General features: G+C 36.5%; 1 protein-coding gene across 3 annotated transcripts in view; it reads right to left on the reverse strand.

Moving 5' to 3' along the window:
- Positions 1-16032, reverse strand: part of LOC120533816 (UPF0606 protein KIAA1549-like) — a 209018-nt gene that overhangs the window by 27202 nt on the left and 165784 nt on the right. Inside the window, exons 11-15 of one of the 3 annotated variants that reach the window (XM_039760823.1) lie at positions 13390-13592; positions 10971-11098; positions 10076-10090; positions 8091-8176; positions 1485-1708 (exon numbers count right to left, since the gene is read on the reverse strand). In XM_039760823.1, the coding sequence (XP_039616757.1) occupies positions 1485-1708; positions 8091-8176; positions 10076-10090; positions 10971-11098; positions 13390-13592 (656 nt within the window). Of the gene's footprint in view, positions 1-1484; positions 1709-7970; positions 8177-10075; positions 10091-10970; positions 11099-13389; positions 13593-16032 lie in introns of all 3 variants that reach the window. The other 2 variants (XM_039760821.1, XM_039760822.1) reach the window with 2 other exon arrangements.

Below are 16032 nucleotides of genomic sequence, written 5' to 3' on the forward strand. Positions count from 1 at the left end.
ACAAAATCCACAAATCTGGAGCAATTTCTTGAAACACAGTGGCGCAATGGTAGCACTGCTGCCTCGCAGTTAGGAGACCTGGGTTCGCTTTCCAGTCCTCCCTGCATGGAGTTTGTATGTTCTCCCCGTGTCTGTGTGGGTACCCTCCGGGGGCTTTGGTTTCCTCCCACAGTCCAAAGACATGCAAGTTAGGTGCATTGGTGATTCTAAATTGTCCCTGGTGTGTGTGTGCGTGCCCTGCGGTGGGCTGGTGCAATGCCTGGGATTTGTTCCTGCCTTGCGCCCTGTGTTGGCTGGGACTGGCTCCAGCAGACCCTGTAGTTAGGATACAGCGGGTTGGATAATGGATGAATGAAATTGCTGATTTTTTTTGTTAGAAATTACTGAGTACAAAAATGACAGTTTATAAGACATCATGAATTTAACTCAGCATGCCCACTTGTTTGATTGTATTTAAATCACAAGAACAAAGGTTTAGTCAGATGTAATGACTCTAATACAACAAATGCAACAGGAAGGTCATCCAGCCTTAAAAGCTTTGCACCAATATGTTTAATTCTGAGGAACAAATATGTGAGGCACCAGTCCACCTAGATAAACCCAAATATCTTATGCTAGAACAAGGAGAAGATGGAAAATGTAAAGCACATTCTAACTTTATCCTATACATCAACTTTACGTTCAACTCTCTTTAAAATGTGGCGATCAACTCTACTTGAGGATTCTTGAAATGATGCAAAATGTAATTTCAATTTAATTGTATAAAGTGCAATGCCACTTATAAGTCCTTGAAACTGCCTGCCCGCTGAAGGAGGATATCCTGAAAGTTGTACTAGCATTTAAAATAAGATGGCTTATAACATGTATAGCTTTGCATTTTGATCTCTGATAACAGTTTATATATTAAGAATTCTAAGTTCTATGAATCAAGGATTTGCAAAAGACTTTTAATATGCTTAACTAATTTGGGACTTTACATAATACTTGATAGCATGAGGTATGTACCATTTATCTGTGAGCTGATTGGAGTGAATTAAAATATATGTAAATATGTTACGTAAATGAACCTACATGATAAGACACTGCTCTGTTACGTTTAGTCAGCCTTGCTGCTCACATGGTAAGACTCCACTGGCCAGCCGTTACAAAAAATGTCCATTTCGGAGTTCATTTATAACAATGACTCAAGACTCTTCTTTGTCAACCATGTATTATCTTGCAGTAAATACATTGCACTGAATGTGTGTATATAAAGGTTTATTAAAGAGATAAAATATTTTTAGTCCCAGGTTCCATTTTCCTAAGTAAGCCACACAGTGAAAGAAAATCTCAATATCCTGAAGTTTCTCTAGATATTTTATTATTGACAACACATCAACTCCATGATAAAATACATTACAAAATACACCAAAGTTTGCACCACATTTGATACTTTAAAATAATAAAAGCAAGCTATCACTATCTTTTACTTGTAAGCAACTCACCTTTTCCTGGATTCCATCAACATGGGTGACGCATTTAGTTCTGGGTCCAAAATTCTGTCAATCTGCATCTGCGCTTTTTGGTAGATCCGCTTACGTTCCTTAGAGTCTGTAACCCCGATGTCATCCATAATCGGAAACTCATAGTGTCCTTTTCTCTTGGCTCTCAGGCGAATCTTATTGCGATGGTGTTCTATCTCTGATTTATGCCTCAGTGCTGTCTGGATCTTAAAGAAACGGAACAAATTGTGCAGTTTGTAAAGCAGGTCATGTTTATAACAAGACAATAAAAGTGGCAAGCCTGTTCTCTTCTCGTTGGTTTTCCTAAGAGAACCAGGAGTATAGATAAACTGGTTTCAGAAATGCTGCCTTGATATAACCAGGCATGTATGGAGTGATAACTGAGGTCTTTTGAAATGTCATTATTTTATTTTCCAAGTTATAAAGTCAGAGAGGCAAGATTGTGTTAGTTTGGACAGAGGAGAGGAGTGCAGAGGAGAAATGCTGAGTATATTGGGAAAAGGATACAAAGAATAGATCTGCCAGGTAAGAGGAAAAGAGGAAGATCTAAGTGAAGGTTTATGGATGTGATGAGATAGGACATGCAGGTGATGAGTGTAACAGAGCAAGACGCAGAGGACAGAAAGATATGGAAGAAGATGATCCCTGTGGCAACCCCTAATGGGAGCAGCCAAAAGAAGAAGATCTTTTTAGTCATTGTACTCTCAGCAATTGTATTATTTTTTTCCTGAAGCCTTTTCTACTCATATATTTCATATTTTCAAATTCATGCTAATGACATGACTCATCTGTACCATATTTTGAAAAAGACTTCTATCATGGTCCATTATTTAACTGAGTTTGTTGTAAAATGTTTATGTGCTGCAAGGCCAGTAGGAGTTAATCCAAAGATTGGAACTGAATACGCTCTGATCACTGTCTGTGTCGTACATTGTTTTAAGTCTTATTTAGGTTTTCTTTCTGCAAACCATTAGACATGTATGGCACATTAACCAGCCACTCTAACTTGACCTCGCATACAGTAATTGTGCAAATGCCCTCTGAAGGACTGGCACCCTCATCCAATGTATTCTTGCTTTATGCACAAGAATTCAAAATTGCATGGGTGGATGCTTGACATTATCAGTGTCTGTTGGACTTAGTTTTTTGTTCTTCCTTTACTTTTTGACTTCTGTTATTGACAATGTACATTGCTACACTTTAGATCATTTCACACAATCAGCAAACTGTCAGAAGCTGAGATCAGCATAAACAATATGAGTAAGATTACCTTACACATTTAACTTGTCTTATATCGACGTATAACAGAATATTTAAAATTGGTCAAGTTTGCTTATATGTTGAACCAGAAAATTAATATATAAGGTCTGCAAAATATTGTGACAGTCACGCACAAGAAATTCTTATGTAACTATGACTGGAAAAATCATTTTACAGAAGTTTGTTTTATAAAGTTACCTGCTTGAAAAAAAAAATCTGATATACGTAGTCTGTACTAATAAGGAAGCTACTGCTCATTGAAGCAAAGGTAGAAACCATTAAGTCTGTTTACAACTGCATGTAGCTCTGCACTGGCCATTTCATTGAGCTCTTTGTGTAACGTTCATTAACAGTTAAAGCTAGTGAACCCAGCAAGAGCTTCCCACTCCAACAATCTTTTCAATATAACAAAATCCCCTGGGGCCACCTTACAGGTACTGATCGATAAAACCTGCCCCATACATGATACAGTGAGACCCTGTAGCACTGCGTTGTGCAGCATGAAGTTCTGATTGCTGCTGTCTGCTGCTTACACACTTTCAGGCATTTTTATTATAAATCAAAAATAATGTTGGATTTTCTCAGATTGTAATCCCTCACCAGCACCCTGTGAAAATCATTCATCTCCCTACTAAGTTTGTCCTTGTGCCAACCTTGCTTTGGAGTTGGATTAAACCAGTGGTATTCATTTTCAGCTAGATATTGCTGCCTGATGCATTGGCTGGTGGGCCAGCGGCAGGGTCAGTGACTGGGAGCAACTGATGTTTCGTCCTTTTATTCCTGGAACATCTCAGGATGATGAGACAACAGTAGTGACATATCCCTACTACTCTATACTGCCGGCCCTAAGATCCTACCTCTCTACATTTTGCAACATTTCTTCTAAACCAAAGCCATAAACTGACTTACTCTGTCTCCTCTGCCAGTTCTTTCATCAATTTCTTTTGCCTGAATCAAGTAATTCTGACAGCCTTCAGAAATCTTTGGGTGGAGACCCCAAAATCCATCTTCTACAGGCAAGACTGCTATCTCCCACCCTGCTTCCATGTACACCACAGCTAAATCCTTATGCTTCTCCTTCTTTCTTTCATCGGCAGCCTCCGTTCCTTCCTCCAATAGGACGATTATTTATGCATTGTAATTTTCACAGCCACAGGTAGAGGGAGTAAAATTAGTAGACTGTGGAATACACTGGAAGAGGCTGCATACTGTAAACCACTGTCTTCTACTCACTGCTCCTATATTAGTATACTATATTAATATTCTATTTTCACTATTATTTATTTGATTATTCTACTATATTATTATTGTTTATATTATTGTATTGCCATTTTTATATTTATTCATAAGTATTATAATGCCTCACGGTGACTGAAACTGACAAGTCAGCAGTTTTCTTTCTTTGTAATTGTCTTCGTTTTCAGACATTCCAGTGTGTTCAGACCATAGAGTGTGTGCATATTTATATATCTCTTTATTTATGTATTTATTTATTTAAACAGTTTCTGGCTTGTTTATTACAATATGTCTATATTTCTTGAGCTTTCCTTAAAGCTAAATGTTCCATTGGGACAAATAAAGTATTATCTATCTATCTATCTATCTATCTATCTATCTATCTATCTATCTATCTATCTATCTATCTATCTATCTATCTATCCATAAAGAATATGATTTGAGCAGATGGCATATTATCTAGTTATTGATTTATGATATTCTGTATAAACTAAAATAATTCATTACTCATTATGTTGTATTAAAATGATGCATTGGTTCTCTGTGGTTCATTCTCAAATTACCACCAAATGTAGATGTGCCAGCCCCAAAATTCACTCTTCTTTACACTCACTAGAGTTTCTTGTTAGGGAACTAAATATAGATGTTAAAAGAGGAAAGTATGAATTTGTATCTCTATATATAATCTTCATTTGGATCTTGATCTTTGTTTGTTTGGCGAATGAATTAGAAGAAGAACCACTAGATGGCAGTAAAGAGACAGCTAAAACATAGGCATTGCATTAAGAATCTCCTCCAGGCTTATACTACTGAAGACTGTAGTACTCCAGTCACACCTCAAAACACAGACATTCAAACTAAACAAATTGTCGTGCTTTAAATTAACTAAAGAGATCTTCATTTAGATCTTGATCTTTGTTTGTCTGCGAATTCCACGCATGCGTTGACCACCTTCCAGTTTAGTACGTCGTTGTTACTCACGGATGTCAACAATGTGCCGGAATAACGAAAGGGGTGGTGGACAGTGTTACGCTGGTTAGCTCCTAAGGCCTGGTTAGAGAATGAGATTGCCGAAGATAAAAGGTATGTGCCTACGTAACATATGAATGAAAGACAGTGGGTAAAATGAATGACAACGTAACAGCACGTTCCGGAAATTATTATTGTTACGTTGGACCCGGCGAGTGCTGCGCATCTCACAGTGTACCGTGGCTTGCTCACATGTCAGTGAAGTGATCTCTATTTATGCTTTAAAGAGCCTGGATACCTATGTGTCCCCCTTTTATAACCATTGCTCCGTGTATATTGCCTTACTCTTTGGATTGCCACAAAGCAACCTGCGAGATTGGAGAAAGGTTGAGAAGAGATCGTGAGAGGAAACGACAGCGTCGTGAAAACGAGACGGACTATGAACGGACAGAAGCAGAAATGCTCCTACACCACCATATAATTACTATTCGGACAGTGATTCCGAGTAGACCGTTCCTATCGAATCAATATCCAAGGGTTTTCTTTTGTAATTTTGTTTCCCTTATAAAAAATCATAATGCTGTGTGACGAAGGGCCCAGTTCAGGCCTGGCAGCTGCGTTTAAACAGGGAGCCCTTCACAGACAACTTTAACACGCGCAACGTAGTTGGGCGCACATGGCTAGTGTATAATATTAATTTAGCTGTTTGTCTTGGTGACATGAGGGATAATCATCAGGCTTTTCTGTCTGTGAAGATGCCTATTACTTTTTTAAAATTGCATTTCAATGTCTCACACAAAGGCACCATGTCATTTGTTTTCTTCTTTTCTCCTGTCTTTTGCACTCAACTTTTATAAGCATCAAAACAATTTATAGCAAGCTTCCTTTTTTCAAAATATTTCACTTTTGCCTCAACAGATGACTATTGTGTGCAGTCGGGTTCATTTTATTCTACTGTATATTGGCTATCTGCTGTTTACTTTACAGTATATTATCAAGATTAATCTCCACTAGCATTGTAAATCAAAAAGGACTGTTTTCTTGATGGTTCTGCTTCAACAGTTATGCTCATTTTCCCTCGAAGGAGACATCTCCTTAGTTGCCTCGTAGTATGTTGTTGTATGTTTTTACAATGGCAATTATGTCTTAATGCAATTCAAACACTGATATTTTTCTGCACCATCTCTACTCCATACTTTTCTGCACCATATGGGTTTCAAATATGATTATCTTGAACTCAAAGTGAATGTAATCAGACAAGGTGTTAAAATGACACCTCTTAGCATTTTAGTATATGGGAGCAGCTGTATGAGTCTTATGTTTCCTCCTTTAGTTTGGCTCAAACACATTTCGGATTTCCATCCACGATATCATGTATGTTAGGTAAAAACAGGTAGAAATAAAACAAACATACATCTTGCCTGCTGCAGCTCCATAGATCATTTTGTTTTGTTTTTTTCCCCCAAAACAATTCAGTTGGGATGCTCACCGTTTTGGACCTTTTCTCACCTTTCATGGCTCCTGCAGCTTTGACCAAGATCATCCTGTGTGAGCAACATCATTTCATGGAAGTTACAAGTTCATATTGAAATATGATAACATGTAAATTCCACTAAACTACTCAGAATGATAACCAGGGAATTTTCTAGATTCTTCGTATTAAAGAGACTATTTACGTGCATCATGGTATGGAGGAATCTAATTAGGGAATGAAATATCAAGCATGATCTTTGTAAAAGACCATTGATTCATGTCATGCCATAGATTAACTTGTTCAGCAAGTCAAATGTAAGATGCAAATCTCAAAGAACTTTTTGTGTCTGCTTGAATCTGTAGGATGGTTATATCCACATCTGTAGCAGATCTCCAGGGTGAATGCTGTATAGCATGTTAGAACAATTAAGGAAAAGGAAGCCAGCAATCCAGATCTAACTGGCATCAGGACTAGTACTCAGGACTGGGCCAGAGTGGTCCCAGAATACTTGAATTGTACATTGAGCTCTTCCTATTGATTATCCAGTACATCTAGCATTAATGGAAGGTATAATGTTGACGTTACTATAGAATGATAATTAAATATGTGGTTTCCCAAAGAAGAATTATCTTACATGTTTGGTTTATATGTTGTTTGCTGACCTTTGGCCCCAACTCTTGATAAGTTAACTGGTTTTCAATGGAATTGATTGTACTGAGGGACCAGCCTTCACCCGTAGTATTAAAGATACATTGCCTGACATTTTGATTTCTTACATTAGTAATAATAATTTTATTGTCCAGTAATGTGCCTGAAACACTCAAAGACTAAGTTCAAAATGACCAAGTGACATCTTTAGAGAGGTTATATCCTGATATGAGCAAGGACATGAAAATTGGATGATCTTGCTATAAGAAATGGGTAATTATTTTTAGCCATAAAATTCCAAATCAGTGTTTTTCTGTAGTTCTTGTAAGTGAACACATTGGCTAACTTATTGTTGTAACTTTTTTTCAGTGTAAAACTGATACAAACATACTGTATTATTATTATGCAGAGACAATTATCTGATCAATGTTTTCATTAATCATCTTCTGAACTGTTCGGTCAAATACACAGTGGTCATCCATGGCTGACGACTACACTAGCAGCAGTGGGTGCAATGCAGAAATCAACAAAGGATCTGTCAGTTGATGTGTGCATTTAAGTTTGTATTATTGTGCTGAAGTTCATTTATGTTCAATAGTAAATTCAAAAATTGTATGGAAAACAAACATAAAATTGGCATCTGTTATAAATGATACTTTGCAAAAAAAAGAGAATTTCCCTGATTTATTGGTTTACTGCTGTTTGCCCCATAGTGAATTTAACCAGCGACCAGTTGGTGTTAAATAACTAGAGTATAAAGCAGGCAACACTTTTTTTTCTCCTTACAAAGATGACGGGATCCTTTGTTATTGTATGGTTTTTGAATGTAACAATAGAAAAATCCCCTGATCTCTTTCAAGCAATATGATTAACCCATTCACCTCCTTGTTGATTTTCATTGTCTCTACTACTCGCTCTGTTACAACTGGATTGTGTAATGGAGGAGCAGGCATTGGCTGCATGGCAATCAACTGGATTTTATTTGGGATTCGTCTACTAGCCTCAGAGGAACGGGAAATCCTGTCCACATGCTCAAAAATCGAAGCAGAGGAGAGCTGCTCTTCGGTGCCACTGTTTTGTGGTGGTTCTGAAAAAAAAACATACAATGGTGACATTTAAAACATTAAGCACAGCTTAGTTGAACTGTTCAAATAAAACAGTAGGTGGATTTAACAAAAGTCATCGGTATTACACATACAGTACATGTCTTAAATGCATCAAAGCTACAGTATATTAAATGTTGCTTTTCTTTATATTTTAACATGAATGAAGATGGCACCCACCAAATTAAAATATGGACTATAAATGGCAATTGGATTTAAACACATAACCTTACTCACTACATCCATGGTAAAGAGTCTACACACTGCCAAGGCTAGGATATGTAGAGAACAGAGAGTGTAGACCCTGAGAGGTCAGTTTTATACAGGCTCCTTATCTGGGATCTGGGAAGGATGGAACCACACTGATGGGTAGAATAAGACACTTTGATAATCTAATAAAGAAAGATTAGTCAGAGCTCAGGGATGCAGGTTTCTTTATAACTACTTGAAATCTTTTGGATTCTACTTAAGGTAATTCTTTTAATGTTTACTATATACTTTTATTGCCTTGAATATCCTTAATATAGTATTATGTCAGTATTTAAACCAGTTTCAAATCAAACTAAAAACTTTTTTAGGAATAACAGAAAGGGGAGTAGTCTACAATTTCCTGCAACCATGGTTTTCTCAGTGCTTAGGCCCATTGTAGCTGCTAGTTTTCATCCCAACCAACCTCTTTCTGTTTTAAATTGGATTTTTTCCTAAACTGAGCAAGCTGTTATTTCCCCATGTCTATTTGTTGGTGTCGATCCAGAAATTGCAAAACTAGGTATGGCACATTTTTTTCTGGAAATGTAGTGTTTTACGTTATATCACATGAGTGTGAGGGGCCGCACAGTGGCCCAGTGGTAGCATGGTGGCCAGCGTCCTCCCTGCATGGAGTCTGTGTGGGTTTCCTCTGGGTGCTCCGGTTTACTCCTGCTGTCCAAAGACATGCAAGCTAAGAGAAAAGACGTCACTAAATTGACCTTAGTGTATGTGTGACATGTATGTGTGGTGTGTGTGTGTGTGTATGTTTGTCTTTGCCCTGCAATGGACTGATGTCCAGTCCATGGTTTGTCCCTGCCTTGCGCCCCCACGTTTGCTGGGATAGATTCCAGCACCCCCTGCAACCCTAGTCTGGATTAAACAGGTTACAAAATGACATGACATGGTATAAGTCAGTATTTTCTTATTGTTTTTTAAGATATTCTTTGACATCATCATCATGATCTGCATTCTGCTCTTTCAGTCCTCTCACTATTTAATCTATTTATTTACTAATGTGCACAACTATGGTTGTATCTTCCCCTAAAAGAAAGTAAGGAAAAGACAGACTGGCTAATTAAACAATGGGATCAGTTAGACTTAAAATGACCTCCTGACTGTAACTCTGGTTGTAGCACAAAAACTACAAATACTGGGATGCCCCAGTAGTGAAGTGAGAACAACTCTTCTACGCTATTGGGCATAATAACCGTTGTATCTTTTTGAAGTGTTATGATTTTATATATTTTACTACCACTAGAGGACACAATTGCAGCAAAAAAGAAGTCTATAGTATGTGCAGTATATTAAAATGAATATTGCTTCATTACAAAGTAAATTAATACTGTACATAACATATGAAACTAATATAAATGTTTGATTATAATATCCTTATACAAAATAAGGAATTCATTTTGCATAATTCTGCCAATAATATCTTAAATTCCTTTCACTTATTCATCTAAAAACAACACAAATACAACATACAGTACAATGAAAATAAAGAAAGAATAAATGTAGTCTCTTGTGCAGACATCAATACATTTTGAAATGTTCTACACTCTGAAATTGAACAAATACATCTGAAATTACTGTTTTAGATGGCAGTTAGTTTAGTAGCTCAAAAAACATCTTACCAATTTTGTTTTTTCCTGACAGCCAAAAGGGAAAAGAGAAGATAGACAGTTAAGATAAAAAAATGGTGAATAGCAATGAATGATTTATTTATTGTTGATTGTTGATATGGCTCAGACTTTAACTGTTAAAGTCAATTCCAAATTCTTCTAACTCTCCTGCCTGCAGACTAAACAATGGTGAGAAAACAAATTGTGAGGGTAAAGTGTAGAGTTGCGGGCAGAAGGACCCCATGACTGAACCTTACTACGGACTTCACTGAGTTTTGCAGTAACACTATAGATGCATAAGAAGCAAACACATATAAGCAATGCCTTTTGCCTTTATCACTGACCCATTACGATTATTAATGTTTACCTATTAAAATGACATGAAGGAAAAGGGAATCTACAGAGATTACAAAAATGTCACACTCTCCGAGACACATGTAGCGTAATAAATGCTATTGAAAGGAATACATTTGCTGTTACCTATCCTGTACAGTACAGTATATAGATAGAGATACAATTATAAAAAGAGTGAAGAATGAAAAATAACTATTTATACCATCTAGCATACATTATATTGAAAAAGTAAAAAAAAAAGGAAAACTACTCCGCCTTCTTATTTTTGTTATTGTTGATAAAAATTATTTTACATTACTGATCTTTGCATTCATTTTAAGCAATCTTCAGTGTACTTAATTCTGGTTCATTAACATCACACAATTATATTCACAAACTAAGGCAGTAATAACTTTTTTTAATAGAGGCAGACATATATTGAAATTTGGACAAACTATGAATTATCTTTATTGTTTAGTAAAAATGTGTACAATTAATATTCATATTAAAGCAGTTTACCTGAGAAGAGGCATTTTAATTTCATTACAGAAATATGAATCTTTGAAGCACTTACCATTTTTTGCTACTTTTCTATGCTCTTTGTCTTCACAGAGAGTGGCTGTGGGCTTCATCGTCTCTTCTGCAGACTCCTTTCCGCTGGAAGGCTCACTTACAGTGGATTCGGCATCTGATGGGGAAATTCTGATACATAACACCAAAAAAAAAAAAAGTATTATAATTAACTAATTACAACTAAGTGAAACCAAAAGTCAGAGAATGTTACACATTCTTGCAAAATATATTTTAACTTCAAGGAAATAACATTAAAAGCCAACTTACAGTTGATTCGGCATGTGAATAGGAAATCCTGCTCACTGACACCAAAAAAGTATTTAAATTAAATAAAATTATTCAATTAACAATATGCCATTTTGCAATAAACATTTTAACTTTAAACCATGCAGTAAGAGATCTACTGAAACTACACTACCAATGATTTCCTTTCCATATTTACTCCACCTACACAAACATCTAAAACAGACAGTGTTTTCTTTTATATATGCAAAAGCACAGACTGTATATCTTCATTGCAACCACAAAACATGCCATAATGTATGCCAGCATCCCTTAAACTTACATACCACAAAATCCAAATCCTGCACACATTGGGTGAATCTGTCAAGTTCTGCTACAAACATACAGAATCTGGTAAAGATACACATATATTTAGAGACAGTAGTTAGCATCCTGGGTTACGATACCCCACCTGGTCATTGTTTTTGGGGAGTTTGCGTTTTATCTGTGTGGGTTTTCCTCTCGCAACACCAAACATGTGAGCACTAAGTGAATTCATCCTCATCTATTTGACTCTTCTTAAGAAATATGAAGCCTCGTTTTTGGCTACATATATTCTTCAAAATCATAACGTTAACCGGCAATGCCAAATTGGGCCTGTGTCTCTTATCATCAAGGGAGCAATGGCCGCAGGAATTCACCTCATGACACCAGCCTTCTTTATTTGCCTTTTTACAACACCCAAGAGGTATTGCCTTATTCCAGCTTCAAATCACATTGGAGTGTGGATCACACTGAGTGATCAAGCTTTTGGAACAAGTAAGGCAGATGGCTGAGAAAGCACTAGTGAAAACAATCAGGGATTGGGTAAAAGTTAGCAAAATGCAGTCTGGTTTCATGCCTGGGAAAGATACGAAGCATGCAGTCATAACTGTCAGGGAAAAAATGCAGACAGAAGCTCTGAGCAACACTCACTCTACCACATGAGTTGTCAAAAGTTGATGCGCCAAAGATACAGTGGTGTGGAAGGTTGTCTACAGCCAATGAGTGTGATCTTTGTTTCAGAAAGTGTGTGACAGGGTGCAGAATGCAGTGAGTGCAGATTTAGATGTCAGCAATGGACTTGATTTGGAGAAAGTAGGGAAGTTCTACCACTTAGGTGACATGATGAGTGCAGATGTCTGTCCAGAGAAGAATGCTTCAAGGAACAGGCCATTTGGAGATTTACTGTACTGGCATTATCAAGGTTTGCAGCACATCATTTCACTTCCTCCTTTACTTTCCTAGCTTACATTTCAAATATATTTATTTATGCTATATCATCTATGTGCAAAATAGATACATTTCTTGAGTTGTGGTGTCCAGGACATGATCTCAGCTTGGCTGTGACATTCTGATGCTAGGTCCTGTGTCACTGTGCACCAACATTTCATTATGTTTTACTCCCAATTGAAAACATCTTGAATGTCTGAGATGTGAAATTAAAAACTAATAAAGTTAAACAGAAACTTCAAGAAAATAATATACAAAACCAGCACTGTGTAAAAGTCTATACTTTATTATAATGTGGGACTAATAAAGAAAAAACTATACCTACAATTCCTAAATTGTAATGTCAAAAAACTTTCCTCCAAAAAAACAAAATACTCAAGCTACCAGCACGAACATAAAAACATAAACATCAGCTATGACTCACTTCAGATGCAAAAGACATAGCCAACAACAGACCCGTGATGGCTGGTGTCAGAACATAACAACTGGGGAGGCTTATATGAATTGTAAATAGTTTTAAGTGAACCAGCTATGGAAATGAGCAATTACAATCTAAGAGGCAGATAACTTCATTTGTAATCTCCTGTTGCAATCCTGAATTTCTTGCAAATTCTCTGGTACAATGCTTAGTAATAACTAATGCACTGAATGCCCAACAGTAACGATAAAAACCTTTCAACTGGTGAATGTACACCTCACCACAGTGGACTTGGATGTCTAAATAGCACCCTACATAAGCAAGGCACAATTAAATAGTGCTTAAAGTATTCATTTAGATTTGTTCAGGCTTTATGCTGTGCTTCAAGTACACTGTAAGGAGTTACTTATAAAGACAATGAACTTTGCTTCAGACATACAGCGTAGATGGAAAATGGGAAAACAAAGTTAACAAATATTGTACATTTTTGTCCCGTTATCCTACTAACCTGCCTCTTCTCCGACCACCCCGAGAAGGTTTAGAAGAAGTCTTTGATTTTGGAGTGGGGGCATCACCATTTTCAGAAGGAGTCATTTCCTTTACTGGTAATGGAAGTGGAGTAGGCTCTTGAATAACCAGAATGTCATCTTTATTGTGCTGTCCCAGGTGGAGCTTAGCAAAATCAAACCCTTTCACACTTGGAGCCTGCAGCTTTAAACAAAGAAGAAGAAGAAGAAGAAGAAGAAGAAACATTGTGAATGGGTTAACAGTGCACTTCTTATGCAAAATGTGAGTGAACCAGCATATTTATCAACATAACCTTGCTAGAATAGATTTATGTTTGCATTCTTAAATTCACACAAAATGTGAGATTAGTAAAATTAGTGTCAAGGTAACGATAAAGAAAGACAATTTCACAGATACTTAGGTGTTCAGACAGTTATCTTCCTGGAAAATCTCAGTCATGAAAAATGTCAAATAAAAGATTTGTAAAATAATTTCAGAGCATTCAGTTTCTTACTGAGTAAATCACACTAGAGAATTGAGATTTAACCTTTTTCCTAATTCTATCTATCTATCTATCTATCTATCTATCTATCTATCTATCTATCTATCTATCTATCTATCTATCTATCTATCTATCTATCTATCTATCTATCTATCTATCTATCTATCTATCTGTCACTGATATATTCATTGATAAAGTAGATCCAGCAGGGTTCTTTCAACAGAACTGAAGTACTGTATTACTGGTTCAAACTAAGGGAACGTACATTTAGAACTGAAGCCAGGGAGCATTTTTTTACTTGAAGAGTTGAGGGAATCTGGAACAAACTACTAAGCCATGCAGTTAAAGCAGAAACCTTTACAACCTTTGAGAAGTATCTGCATGAGATATTGGTATAGCTTAGCTATTAGCTAAACAAACAATCTTGATGAACTAAATGGTGCCTCAGTTGTCAAATTTCTTGTTCTTTTGTTCTACCTTTCTTTCTGCTCAGATTTTAACACTTCAGTGATATGTTTAAAAACAAAAGCTAGTACTATATGTATCGCCTATAGCAAAGCATGAGCAATGCTGAGGAAATGTTAGTGGCTAACAACATTCCTCCAGTTTGGACACACCTGGTTGTATATATGTATTCAATGACTCTCCTGTTTCTACTAACTTGTATACAGAGATGGTGAACCCCAATGATCAGTACTATTGTTATGTGAGTGGTATGTCAGAAAAATACAGATACATACATTTCAAGAAACATACAACAATAAAGACACTGGCCAATAATATACATAACTGACCGATGTGTTCCACATCTTTCACAAGGAACTGTATATGAAGTCACTGAAAGATCTGGAGAAGGCCATCACAAGTAAAAAGGCATGGAAAGGAAACAATTCATTAGGGCAACAGGTTCATTTTGTATGAGGACAGGAATCTTATATTATTTAGTCTTTTGTTACATCTATATTTAACATTGGCTTTAATTGCCTTCCACTGTAAGGCTTTTATAAAAAAAAGCAATGTAATATAATCAGTTTTGTATTGTTATGTGTACAAAGTACAAGGAAATTCATCAACAACCACTGCACTGTCTACTTGGGGCGAGTCTAATTCACTAGGCTATGTACAACAACAATAAAGAATGTAAAAGGTGAAAATTAGGCTTGGTTTAGGAAAAACAATCATATGATTTGAGTGTACATCTGTCAGTAAACCATTGTATCTGTATGTGATTCACTATGTGTGCCAGTGTTGCATGTTTAAAAAAATATATGACTTGAGTGCACATGGCATAAAAAATAATATGACCCGAGTATGGATAATCTCAAATCAGAGGATTTCAGGGCATACTGACAGATCTGTCACTACTGTATATCAGTTACTCAGCACACTATTGTGCAAAGCATCATTTGTTACAAGCCATGGAGCAGTACAACCATTGAAGAAACAGAACTGGAGAGACAAATGTCAGATAAAATTTAGCGTGAAACTGTGGACATTTGGAATATTGAGGTTACACCTGTGTAAAATGTCAAATCAAAACAGCAGACAAGCGAACAGGAAATGTATCCTCAGCTGAAGAATATAGTGCCAAAAATCTGTGGTGTTACTTACTACAGTTGACATTTGCTATCACAGACGTGGCTCCGAAATGCAGAAGGCACATTTTCTTAAATCAAAACCTTTGATACTTCAAAATGGATGTACACAGTAAGGTTTAATTCATGTTATTTTCCCATTTGGAGCCTGGTCTCTTATCCTCTGATTTAACACACAAGTGTATACCATGACTATGAAGAAATACGTTTGACTTGTATGTAAAACCAACACTCTTCTCAGCTGGCCACACTATAACATTATGAACACTGCTGAGAGATACTTACAGAATAGTTTAATAATATAACTGGCTTGAAGGAGGTCTAATCTACTGAATCAGTATGATGTTTGTTTACTCTTCATATTTCTGTTATATTGCAGATTGTGATAAAATTTGCATTTGATGTTTGCATAAAACACTAACTATTCTAGCATGTTTAAATGATGTTAATGTCTTCTTGGACTGGTGAATACTAACATCTCTAGCATCAACTGCATTCAAGGCGGTTTAATGGCCAACGGACTGCATAAATGTGAAAACGTATGGAC

Source organism: Polypterus senegalus, chromosome 8, assembly GCF_016835505.1.
Source record: "Polypterus senegalus isolate Bchr_013 chromosome 8, ASM1683550v1, whole genome shotgun sequence".
Lineage (NCBI taxonomy): Eukaryota > Metazoa > Chordata > Cladistia > Polypteriformes > Polypteridae > Polypterus > Polypterus senegalus.